Here is a 17,846-nt window from a genome sequence, read left to right on the forward strand (position 1 = left end):
TTCTTTGAATTGCTTGAATTCTGTTTCTCTAATATCTGTTAAATGATCTTTAGCTCTTTTTAGTGCTTTTTCTTGCTTTATTTTACTGTTCTACTTGTCGTTTTTATAATCATTCTCTTTTCCCTTTAGGAACATTAATCCTGATGTTCTTTTTGAAGTACACAACTACAATATAACCACAGTAGAAAACTTTGAACATTTCATGAATAGAATAAGGTAAAATTTTATTTATGAGTATTTTGCACACCATGTCCATCTCACTTTCAGTATTAGAAAATCTATCAATTAATTCAATGAGAAGGTTGATATATATTTTATTTTTAAAATAGTTAATATTTTGTGTAAGTTTTATATAGTGGGAGCTCAGTAAATAGTATATATGGTCCATTAAACAATAGTAACAACAAAATAAAAAATAAGCCTCAAAATGTCTGTTATTATGATATAGCAAGGGGCCTCCATTATAAGTTCTGTGTTATAGGTTATATTTCTATCTGAATATGGTTTTCTGCAGACCTAAACTATTGAAATTATATTCAATTAACTTTTGTTACATTTACATTTGTAGTGAAACATGAATAAAAGTCTATAAAAGCTGACAGAGAAATGGTAATTTTTGTGAACACAGTTTATATTTCTGGTACCCCTGTACATCTTTACAGTTTAAGTAATACTGTAATATTATTGATATTTATAACAGTGAATACTTAATATATACTTGGTCTTTAATATTAAATTCTATGTTACAATTATGCTCAAAAATTTACTGAAAGACTAAATGTGTTGATTGAACAAATAAGATTGTATTTGTGTCCTGATTTTTTCCAATAAAACTTGTTTTCTTTGCCTAGTAATGGTGGATTAGAAGAAGGAAAACCTGTTGACCTAGTTCTTAGCTGTGTGGATAATTTTGAAGCTCGAATGACAATAAATACAGTGAGTATCTTTTGTGTTAAACTCATGGGTTTACCTATTGAAAGGTTGTTGCTGAACTTGGAAAAGACACCAGGATTCTTGGTCTTGGCTGGGATTCTTGACCTCCGGAGGAGAAGAATTCAGTCCGGGGCCAGGGACGAGGCTTGATAGTTCAGAGCTTTTGTGTAATAAAGTTTTATTAAAGTATAAGGAGATAGAGAAAGCTTCTGACATAGACATCAGAAGGGGGCAGAAAGAATACCCCACTGCTAGCCTTTAGCTGGATGTATATATAGCTACTAGATGTATTGGAGAAGGAAATGGCAACCCACTCCGGTGTTCTTGCCTGTAGAATCCCAGGGACAGGGCAGCCTGGTGGGCTGCCATCTGTGGGGTCACACACAGTCGGACACAACTGAAGTCACTTAGCAGCAGCAGCAGCTGTTTGCTAATTAAAGAAAGGAAATGTCTCAAAACTCAGAGAATGGCACCAGGGCCCTCACCTGCCAGATGCATTTTGAGATAATCTTGGCACCAGGTGAGTCATCCCAGGCCATAAAATGATTGACATGAATCTTGAAAAAGGCAGATTCCCATACAAATATATAGTTTCATTAAGAGAACAATGTATGCGTATAACATACTGGTTTGTCAAGTCAGTTCTGAGCCTTTAGCAAATGGACTTGAAGACACAGTCTGGGGTAAATGCATAGTACATTAACATAGCTTAAGACAAACATTTTCATAAGAAAAATGCATTGGTTAGCTCAAGGTTTGAGAATAATTAATTTCAGGTGGAACCAGGTGTCATTATAGCAACACAGTGTTTTAAGAGAAACCTCTTTTTAAATTTGTATAGAGAAGGGAAAAAAATATATATCAGTAGTTCGTTTCCTCCTGCCTCATAAGAGAGAGATAAAAAATGTCTCACACTTGCAGCCTACCTCCTCTGTTTGGAGACCTCTGGCCTTCTGCCTGTTACCCTCTCACTATTTTCCTGTGTATTCTGTCAGTATATATTCCACATTCTGAAAGTATTTCTGCATTTAAGCCCTTTGATAATGTGTTTTATTTATTCTTAATGTGATCTCATCCTATTTTTGAAATTTATTCTAAGGGGACCTGTCTAGCCTTGCTGGTAAGGCATATGTTTCAGTATCCTACTCTGTCTTAGGCCAGTAGAGGAAACTATTAAACACTAGAAAATTCTGATGTACAATTTTTTAAATAAATGAATATCTTATAATACTGCCTTATTCTTGGTCAGCATTGGTTTTAACTTTTGTTACTTATAAGTAAATGTATAAATATGTATAAATAGCTTACACACATGATTTCTCAAAAATAAAACTGAATTCTTCTTCTTTTGAATTATTGTGTTTTCAACTTTGCAAATAAAATTTTGCAGTTTCTTGTTGCTGAAATTATTTTAGAAAAGTGAAGTTTTACATTAATCTAATAAGAAATCCAGTATGCTTTAGTTCAGTTTAATTAGGTATTTATTGACTGCTTACCTGAATGCTATTGCTTACTTTTCTAAGGAAAGTGTCAATTGCTAAGGAATTTCATTATTTACAGTTTTCTTGTTTCTTAAAATTTATTTTTAAAAACTCTGTAATTCATTTAGTTAAACTCCACTTTTTCATGAAAAAAACTTATGGTAAATTACTTTTTTGTTTTAATGTTCTTATTTTTCACTTATTTCTTTTAAGGCTTGTAATGAGCTTGGACAAACATGGATGGAGTCTGGGGTCAGTGAAAATGCAGTTTCAGGGCATATACAGCTCATAATTCCTGGAGAATCTGCTTGTTTTGCGGTACGCGTGATTCGTTTTGAGTTATTATTTTTCACTGTTAAGTACTAGAGTTCCTAGGGGAAAATATTTATAGTTCAAAGGAAAACCAAACCTTGAATGTGGTGGAATACTATTTGGAACATTGACTACTTCTTTCCCTTTCTTTTGAAATACACATTTTTTAATTCTTTTCATGTAGTGTGCTCCACCACTTGTAGTTGCTGCAAATATTGATGAGAAGACTCTGAAACGAGAAGGTGTTTGTGCAGCCAGTCTTCCTACTACTATGGGAGTGGTTGCTGGGATCTTGGTACAAAATGTGTTAAAGTGAGTGAAGAATAATTCTTCTGTTTACTTTTGACAAACATTTCAAAATTGGAGTTACCAGCTAATTATTCAATTTTTTAAATTTAATTTTACAGATACTTTAACATTTTTTACATGTGTAATATATGTATATTTTTAATTTATATATGGTAGTAGTTTAACTTATATATTTTTAATATAATTTATATATGTGGTGGTGGTTTAGTCACTAAGTTGTGTCCAACTCTTGCAACCTATGGACTGTAGCCCACCAGGCTTCTCTGTCCATGGGATTTCTCAGGCAAGAATACTGAAGCAGGTTGCCATTTCCTTCTCCAGGTGATCTTCCCAACCTAGGGATTGAATCTGGGTTTCCTACATTGCTGGTAGATTCTTTACCGAGTGAACCACCAGGGTAGCCCTTAATTTATAAATAAATAAATCTAATATGTTTAATTTAAATATATATTAATTTACACACATCAGCACACACATAATTGTGTTACTTTCTTCATTTGGAATAGCTCTTGTTAAATGCTACAGTGGTACTGGTATATTTATTTATGAAGCCTTAACCAAATGATTTACATCTGCAGGTTTGGCCAAAGGGTGAAGACCTAGGCACAGACACACTCGCTTGATTTGATGTTTATTCAGTTCAGTTCAGTCACTCAGTTGTGTCCAACTCTTCGCAGTCCCATGGTCTGCAGCACGCCAGGCTACCCTGTCCATTGCTAACTCCCGGAGTTTACTCAAATCATGTCCATCGCGTCAGTGATGCCATCTGACTATCTCATCCTCTGTCATCCCCTTCTCTTCCCACCTTCAGTCTTTCCCAGCATCAGGGTTTTTCCCGTTGAGTTGGTTCTTTGCATCAGGTGGCCAAAGTATTGGAGTTTGAGCTTCAGCATCAGTCCTTCCAGTGAATATTCAGGATTGATTTCCTTTAGGATTGACTGGTTTGATCTCCTTGCTGTCCAAGGGACTCTCAAGAGTCTTCTCCAAAATCACAGTTCAAAAGCATCAATTCTTTGGCGCTCAGCTTTCTTTATAGTCCAACTCTCACATCCATAAATGACTACTGGAAAAACCATAGGTTTGACTAGACAGATCTTTGTTGGTAAAGTAACGTCTCTGCTTTTTCATATGCCGTCTAGGTTGGTCATAGCTTTTCTTCCAAGGAGCAAGCATCTTCTAATTTCATGGCTGCACTCACCATCTGCAGTGATTTTAGAGCCCCCCAAAATAAAGTCTGTCACTGTTTCCATTGTTTGTTTCCCCATCTGTTTGCCATGAAGTGATGGGACCGGATGCCATGATTATAGTTTTCTGAATGTTGAGTTTTAAGCCAACTTTTTCACTGTCCTCTTTCACTTTCATCAAGAGGCTCTTTAATTCTTCTTCACTTTCTGCCATTGATGCTTATTATTTATTAATAAAAATAATATGTGATTAAACTTTAACTAGGGTAATATCTCAGCTATCCATAAATAGATACTCCTGCAACCACACATCTAAACTATAGCTAATAAGGACAAATGTCCTTTCTTTCTTCTTTTTTTTTTTAGGACAAATGTTTCTTTGCAGCTAAAATTAATATCAGTTTTTGAACCAACTCATACTTTATGAAAAGCAGAACTACTTTAGTTGTTCTTTAACTCAGGCCATTTTTTTTACCTCACTTTACAGTGTTAATAAGCTTAATTATATTTTTTCAGCATCTAATATAAACAGAAAAAATTGCTACATGATACAGAGAGGCACTCTAATCTTAGTATCACCTATCAGTGAAGAAATACCAGCAAACATAAGAACTCTCAAGGCAACTCTCTATGTTACTTCAAATGGCATTATTTCTCTGTGACTATTTCATATAAGACAAATAGTCTGTCAGACTTCAATAGGTCCTATCTAAACACAATATTTTATTGTATGTTATGGAGAAGGGGGAAAATAGTCATTTCTATAGAGTATCTCTCTGTACATCTGTATGTCTAGATATATCATATATAGCCAGCTCTCTGTTGATGGACATTTAGCCTTACAGATTTTTTTTTTTTTTTTGCTGTTATTAACAATGCTACAGAAAACAATTTGCCTTCTATCTTTGTAAACTAGATTTTTATAGTGTGAATTTTTAGAAGTATAATTTCTAAGTTTATGCAATACTTATTTTGACAGATACTACTAAATTTCTCCTTCAAAAGGATTGTACATTTCCATGACAGTTTTGAGAGTACCTGGTTTGTCCACACCTTTGGTAACATTAGGTGTTGTCAAACTTTTATTTTTGAAGTTTACAGCAAAGTCATATATATTCTTTTTCAGCTTCTTTTCCTTTATAAGTTATTACAAGATATTGAGTGTAGTTCCCTGTGCTATATATTAGGTCCTTGTTTTCCTATTTTATGTATTTGGTGTGTATATGTTAATCCCATACTCCTCTAATTTATCCTCCTCCCTTGCTGCCAACCTCCCATCCCCTTTGGTAACCATAAATTTGTTTTCTATGTGTATCTGTTTCTGTTTTGTAAATGTTTATTTGTATCAAGTTTTTTAGATTCCACATATAAGTGATACCAGATGATACTGGTCTTTGTCTGGTTTACTTCACTTAGTATGATAATCTCTATGTCATCTATGTTACTGCAAATGGCATTATTTCATTCTTGTTTTAATAACAGTAATATTTCATTATATATATATATATATATACCACACGTTTATCCATTTATCTGTCAGTGGACTTTCAGGTTGCTCCCATGTCTTGGCTATTTTGAATTGTGCTGCTGTGAACATTGTGTATCTTTTCAGATGCGTTTTCTGTGGATATATGCCAAGGAGTGGGATTCCTGGATCATATGAGAACTCTATTCTCAATTTTTTAAAGAACTTCCATACTGTTCTCCTAGTAGCTGTACCAATATACATCCCAACCAACAGTGTAAGAGGGTTCCTTTTTCTCCAAATCCTCTCCAGCATTTATTATTTGTAGACCTTTTGATGAAGCCCATTCTGACCAGTGTGAGGTGATATCTCATTGTAGTTTTGATTTGCATTTTTCTAATGATTAACTATATTGAGCATCTTTTTATGTGCCTATTGGCCATCTGTGTGTCTTTTTTGGAGAAAAGCCTGTTTTGGTCTTCTGCCCATTTTTTGATTGGATTGTTTTTTGATATTAAGCTATATGAGCTGTTTGTATATTTTAGAAATTAACCTCTTATTGGTAGCATAGTTTGTGGATATTTTCTCCCAGTTCATAGTTTGTCTCTGTTTTGTTTATGGTTTCCATTGCTGTGCAAAAGTTTAATTAGGTCCCATTTGTTTATTTTTCTTTTCATTTCCATCATTGTAGGAGACAGATCCAAAAAAGTATTGCTACAATTTATGTCAATGAGTGTTCTGCTTATGTTTCCCTCTAGGAAACATTTAGGTTTTAGATTTAGATCATTACTCCATTTTGATTTTATTTTTGTATGTGATGTTAGTCATCAAACTCTTTGTCAATTTGACATGTGAAAAAAGGGTATCTCATTTTAATTTCTAGTTGTGCAAAGGCTTGAGCATTTATATTTTTCTGTGAATTGTCTTCTTATATTCTCTGTTCAGTTTTAGAAAAAAATTATTTATATTTTTAATTGTTTTAATTTTTAATATTTTTAATTTTAATTTTTATAGAACTTTGTTTTCTGTCAAATCTCAACATGAATCAGCCATAGATATACATATATCCCCTCCCTTTTGACCCTCCCTCCCAACTCCCTCCCCATCCCACCCCTCTAGGTTGATACAGAGTCCCTGTTTGAATTTCCTGAGCCATACAGCAAATTCCCATTGGCTATCTATTTTACATATAGTAATGTAAGTTTCCATGTTACTCTTTCCATACATCTTACCCTCTCCTCCCCTCTCCCCATGTCCATAAGTCTATTCTCTGTTTCTCCACTGCTGCCCTGCAAATAAATTCTTCAGTACTGTTTTCTAGATTCCATATGTATGCATTAGTATACAATATTAATCTTTCTCTTTGTGATTTACTTCATGCTGTATATAGGCTCTAGGTTCATCCACCTCATTAGAACTGACTCAAATGCATTCCTTTTTATCGCTGAGTAATATTCCATTGCATATATGTACCACAGCTTCTTTATCCATTCATCTGTTGATGGACATCTAGGTTGCTTCCATGTTTTAGCTATTGTAAATAGCACTGCAGTGAACAATGAGATACATGTGTCTTTTTCAGTTTGGGTTTCCTCAGGGTATATGCCTACCAGTGGGTTTGCTGGGCATATGGCGGTTTTATTCCTAGTTTTTCAAGGAATCTCCATATCATATTCCGTAGTGGCTATATCAGTTTACATTCTTACCGCAGTGGAAGAACATTCCCTTTTCTCCACACCCTCTCCAGCATTTATCGTTTGTAGACTTTCTGATGATGGCCATTCTGACTGGTATGAGGTAAGATAGCTCATTGTAGTTTTGATTTGCATTTCTTTAATAACAAGTGATGTTGAGCATCTTTTCGCATGTTAGCCATCTGTATGTCTTCTTTGGAGAAATGTCTGTTTAGGCCTTTTCCCACTTTTTGATTGGGCTGTTTGTGTTTTTGGTACTGAGTTATATGAGCTGCTTGTATATTTTGGAAATTAATCCTTTGTCTGTTGTTTCATTTGCTATTTTCTCCCATTCTGAGGGTTGTCTTTTCACCTTGCTTATAGTTTCCTTTGCTGTGCAAAAGCTTTTAAGTTTAATCAGGTCTCACTTGTTTACTTTTGTTTTTATTTCCATTACTCTAGAAGGTGGATCATAGAGGATCTTGCTTTGATTTATGTTATCAAATGTTGTGGCTATGTTTTCCTCTAGAGTTTTATTTTCTGGTCTTACATTTAGGTCTTTAATCCATTTTGAGTTTATCTTTGTGTATGGTGTTAGGAAGAGTTCTAATTTCATTTTTTTACATGTAGCTGTCCAGTTTTCCCAGCACCATTTGTTGAAGAGGTTGTCTTTGCCCCATCTTACATTCTCGCCTCCTTTGTCAAAAATAAGATACCCATAGGTATATGGGTTTATTTTGGGGCTTTCTATCTTGTTCCAATGGTCTATATTTCTGTTTTTGTGCCAGTACCATAGTCTTGATGACTATAGCTTTGTAGTATAATCTGAGGTCAGGAAGTTTGATTCCTCCAGGTCCATTCTTCTTTCTCTAGAATCTTTTGGCTTTTCAGGGTCTTTTGTGTTTCCATATGAATTGTGAAATTTTTTGTTCTTGTTCTGTGAAAAATTTTATTGGTAAATTCATATGGACGATGTTAAATTGTAGATTGCATTTGGTAGTATAGTCATTTTCACAATATTGATTCTTCCTACCCAGGAACGTGGAAAACTCTCCATCTATTTATGTTGTCTTTGATTTCTTTCATCAGCGTCTTATAATTGTAGGTGTATATTTCTTTTGTTTCCTTAGGTAAGTTTATTCCTAAATGTTTTATTCTTTTTGTTGCAGAAATGAATGGGATTGATTCCTCAATTTGTTTTTCTGATTTTTCATTGTTAGTATACAGAGATGCAAGTGATTTCTGTGTATTGATTTTGTATCCTGCGACTTTACTAGGCAGACGCTTTACTGTCTAAGCTACCAGGGAAGCCCCAAATTCACTGATTAGCTCTAGTAATTTTCTGATACTATCTTTAGGGTTTTCCATGTATAGTAGTGTGTCATCTGCAAACAGTGAGAGCTTTGCTTCTTCTTTTCAGATCTGGATTCCTTTTATTTCTTTTCTTCTCTGATTGCTGTAGCTAGGAATTCCAAAATGATGTTGAGTAACACTGACAAAAGTGGACACCCTTGTCTTGTTCCTGATCTTAGAGGGAATGCTTTCAGTTTTTCACTATTAAGAATAATTTGCTGTAGGCTTATCATATATGGCTTTTACTATGTTGAGGTAGGTACCTTCTATGCTCATTGTTTGAAGAGTTTTAATCATAAATGGGTACTGAATTTTGTCAAAGGCATTTTCTGCATCTAAGATTACCATGTTTTTTATCTTTCAATTGGCTTATATGGTGTATCACATTGATTGATTTGCATATATTGAATCCTTGCATCCCTGGAATAAACCCAGCTTTATCATGGTATATGAGCTTTTTAATGTATTGCTGAATTCTGTTTGCTAAAATTTTGTTGAGTATTTCTGCATCTATGTTCGTCAGTGATATTGGCCTGTAGTTTTCTTTTTCTTGTGTTGTTTTGTCTACTTTTGGTATCAGGGTGATGGTGGCTTTGTAGAATGAATTTGAAAGGGTTCCTTCCTCTGCAATTTTTTGAAAGAGTTTTAGAAGGATATGCTCATCTCTGAGCATTAGCTCTTCTCTGAATGTTCGATAGTGTTCTCCTGTGAAACCATCTGCTCCTGGGCTTTTGTGTTTTGGGGGATACCTGTTCACAGCTTCAATTTCAGTCCTTGTAATTTTATTTTTCATAATTTCTATTTTCTTCCTGGATCAGTCTCAGAAGATTGAACTTTTCTAAGAATCTGTTCATTTCTTCCAGGTTATCCATTTTATTGCCATGTTTTTGTTCATAATAGTCTCTTATGATCCTTGGATTTCTGCATTGTCTGTTGTAACCTCTCCTTTTTCATTTCTAATTTTGTTGATTTGATTCTTCTCTCTCTTGTTCTTGATGAATCTGGCTAAATGTTTGTCAACTGTGTTTATCTTCTGAAAGAACCATCTTTTAGTTTTATTAATCGTTACTTCATTTCTTTTACATGTATTTCTGCTCTTATCTTTTTGATTTCTTTCCTTCTACTAATTGGGGGGGTTTGTTCTTTTTCCAGTTCTTTCAGGTGTAAAGTTAGGTTGTCTACTTGATGTTTTTCTTGTTTCTCGAGGTAGGATTGTATTGCTATAAACTTCCCTCTTAGCACTGCTTTTGCTGCTTCCCATAGGTTTTGAGTTGTTTTCATTCTCATTGGTTTCTAGAAATTTTTTTATTTCCCTTTTGGTTTCTTCAATAACCTATTGGTTATTTATAAATGTATTGTTTAATCTCCATATGATTGTGTTTTTTTTACACAATAATTGATATCTAGTCTGATAGCATTGTGGTAAGAAAAGATGCTTGATATGATTTCAGTTTTCTTTAATTTACTGAGGTTTGATTCGTGAGCCAAGATGTGGTCTGTTGTGGAGAATGTTCCATGTGCACTTGAGAAGAAGGTATATTCTGCATTTGGGTGGAATGCTCTGAAGATATCAGTGAGATTCATCCATCTAATGTATCATTTAAGGCTTGTGTTTCCTTATTAATTTTCTGTTTTGATGATCGTCCATTGGTGTGAGTAGGGTGTTGACCTCTCCTACTATTACTGTGTTACTGTCCATTTGTCCTTTTATGTCTGTTAGTGTTTGTCTTATGTACTGAGGTGCTCCTATGTTTGGTGCACAGATATTTACAATTGTTATGTCTTCCTCTTGGATTGATCCCTTGGTCATTATGTAGTGTCCTTCTTTATCTTGTAGTATTCTTTACTTTAAGGTCTATTTTTTCTGATATGAGGATTGCTACTCCAGCTTTCTTTTGCTTTCTATTTGCATGGAATATATTTTTCCATCCTCTCAGTTTCAGTCTATATGTGTCTTTAAGTCTGAAATGGATTTCTTGTAGACAGAATATATATGGGTCGTCTTTTTGTATCCATTCGGCCAATTTGTGTCTTTCAGTTGGAACATTTAATCCATTTATGCTTAAAGTAATTATTGATATATATGTTTCTATTGCTATTTTCTTAATCGTTTGGGGTTTGATTTTGTAGATCTTTTTTCCTCTGGTATTTCTTGACTATATATGTCCCTTTAACACTTGTCATAAAGCTGGTTTGGTGGTACCGAATTCTCTTAACTTTTGCTTGTCTGAAAAGCTTTTGATTTCTCCATCAATTTTGAATGATGTCCTTGCCGGGTAGAGTAAACTTGGTTGTAGATTTTTCCCTTTCAGTACTTTAAATATAATCCTACCATTCCCTTCTGGCCTGCAGAGTTTCTGATGAAAGACTGGCTGTTAAAAATATGGGGTATCCCTTGTATGTAACTTGTTGCTTTTCCCTTGTTGCTTTTAATATTCTTTCTTTGTAGTTAATCTTTGTTACTTTGATTAGTGTATGTCTTGGTGTGTTTCTACTTGGGTTTATCTTCTATGGGACTCTTTGCCACTCTTGGACTTAATTGACTATTTCGTTTTCCATGTTGGGGGAATTTTCAACTATAACCTCTTCAAAAATTTTCTCATACCATTTCTTTTTCTCTTCTTCTGGGACCCCTATAATTCAGTGTTGGTGTGTTTGATATTGTCCCTGAGGTCTCTGAGACTTTCCTCAGTTCTCTGCATTCTTTTTACTTTATTCTGCTCTTCATAAGTTATTTCCACCATTTTATCTTCCAGCTCACTGATTCGTTCTTCTGCTTTAGATATTCTGCTATTGATTCCTTCTAGAGTATTTTTAATTTCAGTAATTGTGTTCTTTGTCTCTGTATGTTTACCCTTTAATTCTTCTAGGTCTTTGTTAATTGATTCTTGAATTTTCTCCATTCTGTTTTCAAGGTTTTTGATCATCTTTACTATCATTATTATGAATTCTTTTTCTGTAGTTTGCCTATTTCCTCTTAATTTATTTGGACTGCTGTGTTTCTAGCTTATTCCCTCATTTGTGCAGTATTTCTCTACCTTTACATTATTATTTATTTTTAATTTATTGTGTTTGAGGTCTCCTCTTCCCAGGCTTCAAGGGTGAATTCTTCCTTACTTTTGGTTTCTGCCCTCTTCTGGTTGGTCCAGTGGTTTGTGTAAGCTTCGTATAGGGTGAGATTTGTGCTGAGTTTTTTTGTGTGTTTCTTCTGATGAGCGAGGTTGAGTAGGTAGTAATCCTGTCTGCTAATGACTGGATTTGTATTTTTGTTTTGTTTGTTGCTTGAATGAGGTGTCCTACACAGGGTGCTACTGGTGGTTGGATGATACCTGGTCTTGTATTCAAGTGGTTTCATTTGTGTGTGTTCTCACTATTTGATATTCCCTATGGTTAGTTCTCTGGTAGTCTAGGGTTGGAGTCAGTGCTCCCGCACCAAAGGCTCAGGGCTTGATCTCTGGTCAGGAACAAAGATTCCACAAGTGGTTTGTTATGGCGTTGTTAGATTAAAACAAATACTTCCAAATGAGAAACCAAAGGTGAACCCCAGACAAATAGCAGTTCAAAATCAGGCAAATAATAATTAAAATAATGGGATATACACATATGCATATACGTCCATTAGCAAAATCAAAACAGTCTAACAAAAATAAAGTACAATAGATTGACACAGTGAACAGAGCAACCCAAAAGTTATATCTACCAGTTAAGAACAAAACTAACTACAGCACAAACTGGAAAACAAAAGTAAAGTAAGGTGCCAAATGAGGAATAAAGCAATGAAAACAAAACTAACAAGTATGTTGTGAGGAAAGGAAAGAAAAAAAGAATAGCTATGAAAAGTTAAACATAGCTTTAGAAAGAAGATTTATATACATTGAAGATTAACTGCAAGAGTAAAAGAACAATAGGAAAAGCAAACAAAGGAATAAATATAGAAAAAATAATAGGTTTTTAAAAGTTAAAATTAGAAAAGAAAAAAAAAAAGGTAGAGGGAAGGAAGAAAAAAGGAAAACTCCATAGAACTGCAAAAGCCCAACATAAGAGGCAGAGGTTTATAACAATAAAAAGTGTGATTGGAAAAAAAAAAAACAACTTAAAAGCTTAATTAGATTTCATAGTGCCATTAAAATCAACAACTACAACAGAGGCGGGGTGGGTGGGGGGAGAGAAAAATCCAAAATAAACTACAGAAGTCAAAACATAAGAATAATAAATGTTTTTCTTGAATCACTTCTGTCAGGGTCCTTTCCCTGGGAGTCACAGTCCACCTCACCCCCCTAGGGTACTTCCAACACTGTACTGGTCTCTGGACCTGCAGTTGGGGCAGCTCAAATTTTAATCTGGTCTGTCTTCTGTGGGTTCTTGCCTCCATTTTCCACAGCTATCAGAACTAGTGTGTTTTCTTTTGTGGGAGCTCTCAATGTCCTTTTACATATTCCATAGACATAAAGTCTGCCTAGTTGTTCATGTGGATTTAATCTGCAGCTTGTATAGCTGCTAGGAAGGTTTTAGGTCTTCTTCCTTAGCCACATTGCCCCTGGGTTTCATTTGTGATTTTATTTCCTCCTCTGCATGTGGTTTGTCCACAGGGGTTTGCTCCTGAGGCCGCCCTGGAGGACTTGGGTCTGCCCCTGTGAGGGCCAGGTGTGGAAGTGGTGCAGCTGCTTGGGTCGCAGAGTTTCTGGCAGCACCAGGTACTCAGAGGAGTCAACGACTAGGGCAGCAGGAAATATAGTGCTTCTAAAGAAGGGTATCGGAGAAGGCAATGGCACCCCACTCCAGTACTCTTGCCTGGAAAATCCCATGGATGGAGGAGCCTGGTGGGCTGCAGTCCATGGGGTCGCTAAGAGTCGGACACGACTGAGCGACTTCACTTTCCCTTTTCACTTTCATGCATTGGAGAAGGCAATGGCAACCCACTCCAGTGTTCTTGCCTGGACAATCCCAGGGAAGGGGAAGCCTGGTGGGCTGCCGTCTATGGGGCTGCACAGAGTTGGACACGACTGAAGCGACTTAGCAGCAAAGAAGGGTATGGAAACCAGTAATGGCCAATACACTTTAGTGTTCTTGCCTGGGGGATGCCCCCTGACAGAGAAGCCTGGCAAGCCATAGTGCACAAGGTCACAGCGAGTTAGACACGATGGAAGGGACCCCACCTTCTAGGGGACCTGCTTCCCTGTCCAGGGTACATATGGCTGTGGCAAAACCTTCTGATTCTCATTGTATTTAGGCTGCCACAGATCAGCTGTTTCACTCAGCCTTCTCATCTATTCCCCGTGCATAGATGGGAAGACTTTTGCTTGTGGCAGCTCTCCCTCAGTGAAGGTTGAACGTGAAGGTGGCATAGCTGCTTGGGTCTCTTGGACCCTGGTGGCGCCAAGTCTGCAAAGACACGGACTGCCTCAGCCACAGGAGTTATGGCCCTATCAGAGGCTTTTTTTGAGCCTCTGGTAACTGGCGATCAGAAGCCTCTTTGGCTAGTCTTTCTCCATAGCTCCACCTGTTCAGGCCGTTATAGGGCTCCCTTTTGGGGTATTTCTTTGTTGATCAGCGTGTCAGTGATATAGAAGGCCCCCTCTGGCTGAGTCCTACTCTGTAGATTGGTGTGTCAGGCACTTAAACAGGCACCCTGGGTGGGGTCCTACTCTGTAGCGCCATACATCAGTCACTTAAAGGAGTGCCCTGGGTGGGGTCCTAGTCTGTAGTTCGGTGTGTCAGGTGCTTTATGGGCCAGTCTCTCTGTTGTTCAGTTGCTTATGTTGGCATGTGTGGAGAGAGGCTATGGTGATGGCTGCACCCCCTTTGTTTGACTTAGCATTATCGACTTGCTTCCATGGCTGCCTGGCTTTCCTCCACAGTCATCTCCCACCACAATTTCCTCCCTCACATCCCCTCGGTCCATCTCTATGCAGTGAACAGCCCTCAACCGGGGATTGCTCCACAATCCCTAAGCTCCAGCTCCCAGCTGCTGCACCTTTTAAGGGACCTGCTTCCCCGTCCAGGGTACATATGGCTGCGGCAAGAACTTCTGATTCTCATTGTATTTAGGCTGCCACAGATCAGCTGTTTCACTCTCAGCCTTAAATATTTCTCCTCTGACTCAGACAGTTGCCCTGATGTGGGGATCGGACCCCTGCTTCAGTTCCCCCACCCACTGAGGGCAGGTCCAGTCCTAGTACCACTCCTGTTTCCCCCCAACTTCACCCTACCAAGTTTTGCATGGTTCTATATATTCTTTTCCACTGGTCTGGTACTCCTGTCCACTCTCAGCTGGTGTTGTGCACACACTTGTGTGTCTGAAGATATATTCCTGATGTATCCATGGAGGGAGAAGTACTCCATGTCCACCTTCTGCTCTGCCACCTTGTTCTGTCTCTGTTCAGGTTTTTTTTGGTCTTTCTTTGTTGTATGTTGAGACTATGCATTTTTCAATTTTTTTCCTTTTGTTGTTTATGTTTGTACATGATTTTTCCTCTACTTACAAGCTTCTAAAAGGAATCAGGGACTTCCCCAGTGGTCCAGTGGTTAAGAATACCCTTGCCAATGCAGGGGACACAGGTTCAATTCCTGCTCTAGGAAGCCAAGAGGCAACTGAGCCCATGTGCCACAACTACTTAGCCTGTACTCTATGCCCCACATGCCTCAACTATTGGGCTTACATGCCCTAGCTACTGAAGTCTGAGTGCTCTAGGGCCCATGTACTGCAACAAGAGAAGCCACTGCAATAAGAACCTCACACACTGAACTGGAGAAAAGCCAGTGTGCAGCAGTGAAGACCCAGGGTAGCCAAAAATAAATAAATAAATAAAAACTTAAAAATACAATCAGATTTAAATGTAAGGGAGCAAGGGTGCTTTGTGGCATATTGGAAATGCACTATACAGCTGGTCCTTTATTTCCTTGGGTTCTGCATCTGCAGAATCAACCAGTTGTGGATCCAAAAAAAAAATCCATAAAGTTCCAAACAGCAAAATGTGAATTGCCACAAGCTGTTAACTGTTTATATAGTATTTGCATTATATTTAGAACTATTAAATGGCAACCCACTCCAGTATTTTTGCCTGGAAAATCCCATGGACGGAGGAACCTGGTAGGCTACAGTCCATGGGGTCACAAAGAGTCGGAGATGACTGTGTGACTTCACTTTCACTTTCTTTTTACAGAGTATTTACATTATATTAGATATTGTAAGTAATCTAAGTGAAAGTGCTCAGTGCTTAGTTGCTCAGTCATGTCAGCCTCTTTGTGACTCTGTGGACTGTAGCCTGCTTCTGTCCATGGATTTCTTCAGGCAAGAGTACTGAAGTTGGGTGGCCATTCCCTTCTCCAGAAAATGTTCCTGACCAAGGAGTCGAACCCTGGTGTCCTGCATTGCAGGCAGATTACTGTCTGAGCCACCAGGATGATTTAAAGTATATGGGAGGATGTGCACAGGTTATCTGCAAATATTGTGCAGGACTTGATTTTGGTATCCTGGGTTGAGGGTGTTATGGAATCAATTCCTCATAGGTATGGAGGGCCAACTATATTTTGATCTGGTAGTGATTATTACATGAGTGAATACTTCTGTAAAATTTTATTGAGATTTAATACAGATTTAAAATAGCAAACTTTGCAGTGTCATATATAAAAAGTTTTTTATTTTATTTTATTTATTTTTATTTTTTATTTTTACTTTACAATTCTGTATTGGTTTTGGCATACATTGACATGAATCCGCCACGGGTGTACATGCGTTCCCCCGTTTTTTATATATGACACTGCAAAGTTTGCTATTTTAAATCTGTATTAAATCTCAATAAAATTTTACAGAAGTATTCACTCATGTAATAATCATTACCAGATCAAAATATAGTTGGCCCTCCATACCTATGAGGAATTGATTCCATAACACCTTCAACCCAGGATACCAAAATCAAGTCCTGCACAATATTTGCAGATAACCTGTGCACATCTTGGACTTAGTGGGAGAGGGAGAGGGTGAGATGATTTGGGAGAATGGCATTGAAACATGTATAATATGTAAGAATCGAATTGCCAGTCTATGTCCGATGCAGGATATGGCACGCTTGGGGTTGGTACGCGGGGATGACCCAGAGAGATGTTGTGGGGAGGGGGGTGGGAGGGGGGTTCATGTTTGGGAACGCATGTACACCCGTGGTGGATTCATGTCAATGTATGCCAAAACCAATACAGAATTGTAAAGTAAAAATAAAAAATTAAAAATTAAAAAAAAAAAACTTTAAAAAATGAGATTTAGAACCATATCTCAAAGATGTTTTTAAGATATCTTTGATATCTCACATTTGAACTTCTCTGAAATTAATATGCTTCTTAATGTTGTTGACATGTCATAATTTAATTGGTAGCATTTTATCTTTATTACAGGTTCAGAAAATAATAATGCATTCTGTTGTTTCATTCAAGAAAATCTACTATAAGCCAGGCCCTATAAACAAGATAAAAAAATTGTTTTCTGGGTTTTTGTTACAGAAATCATTACCTTCAAAATAATTTTCTTTAAAGTATCAGTTTTTTCTAATATTTTTATGGTTTTGTTTCTTTAAGTCTGCTTTGTTTTTCTAGGTTTCTGTTAAATTTTGGTACTGTTAGTTTTTACCTTGGATACAATGCAATGCAGGATTTTTTCCCTACTATGTCCATGAAGCCAAATCCTCAGTGTGATGACAGAAACTGTAGGAAGCAGCAGGAGGAATATAAGGTATATGTCAATGTGTCACAATGCATGAGAGATCATATTGCATAGGACAGAAACTTAAAAAAGAAGAAATAATCATTTAGATTTGGAATACAAGGTAAATCGATTTTGGATTTTTAAAGTTCTAATTTATTCACCATGCTTTAAAAATGAAAATTTTGTTCAAAGTCCTTTCTTGTTTTTTTGTAAGATAAAAAGCCTGTCTGAATTGTTTTTAAATTTTAATTTTTTAAGCTAAAATATGGTTACATACATATTATGCTAGTTTCAGGTGTACCACGTAATGATTTGACATTTGCATACATTATCAAACGATCACTGTGATGAGTCTAGTTATCATCTCTTCCTATACAAAGTTATTAAAATATTATTGACTATATTCCCTATGCTGTAAATTATATTTCTGTGACTTATTAT

The 17,846-nt window shown here is 36.6% G+C and overlaps 1 protein-coding gene across 2 annotated transcripts in view; it reads left to right on the forward strand.

Annotated features, from left to right (window-relative positions):
* UBA5 (ubiquitin like modifier activating enzyme 5) overlaps positions 1-17,846 on the forward strand; it is a 32,297-nt gene that overhangs the window by 11,644 nt on the left and 2,807 nt on the right. The window contains exons 5-9 of one of the 2 annotated variants that reach the window (XM_040232754.1): positions 130-216; positions 852-936; positions 2,628-2,732; positions 2,911-3,038; positions 17,279-17,432. In XM_040232754.1, coding sequence (XP_040088688.1) covers positions 130-216; positions 852-936; positions 2,628-2,732; positions 2,911-3,038; positions 17,279-17,432 — 559 coding nt within the window. The remainder of the gene's footprint in view (positions 1-129; positions 217-851; positions 937-2,627; positions 2,733-2,910; positions 3,039-17,278; positions 17,433-17,846) is intronic. The other variant, XM_040232755.1, reaches the window with a different exon arrangement.

This window comes from Oryx dammah, unplaced genomic scaffold (assembly GCF_014754425.2).
Source record: "Oryx dammah isolate SB20612 unplaced genomic scaffold, SCBI_Odam_1.1 HiC_scaffold_2, whole genome shotgun sequence".
Taxonomy (NCBI): Eukaryota; Metazoa; Chordata; class Mammalia; order Artiodactyla; family Bovidae; genus Oryx; species Oryx dammah.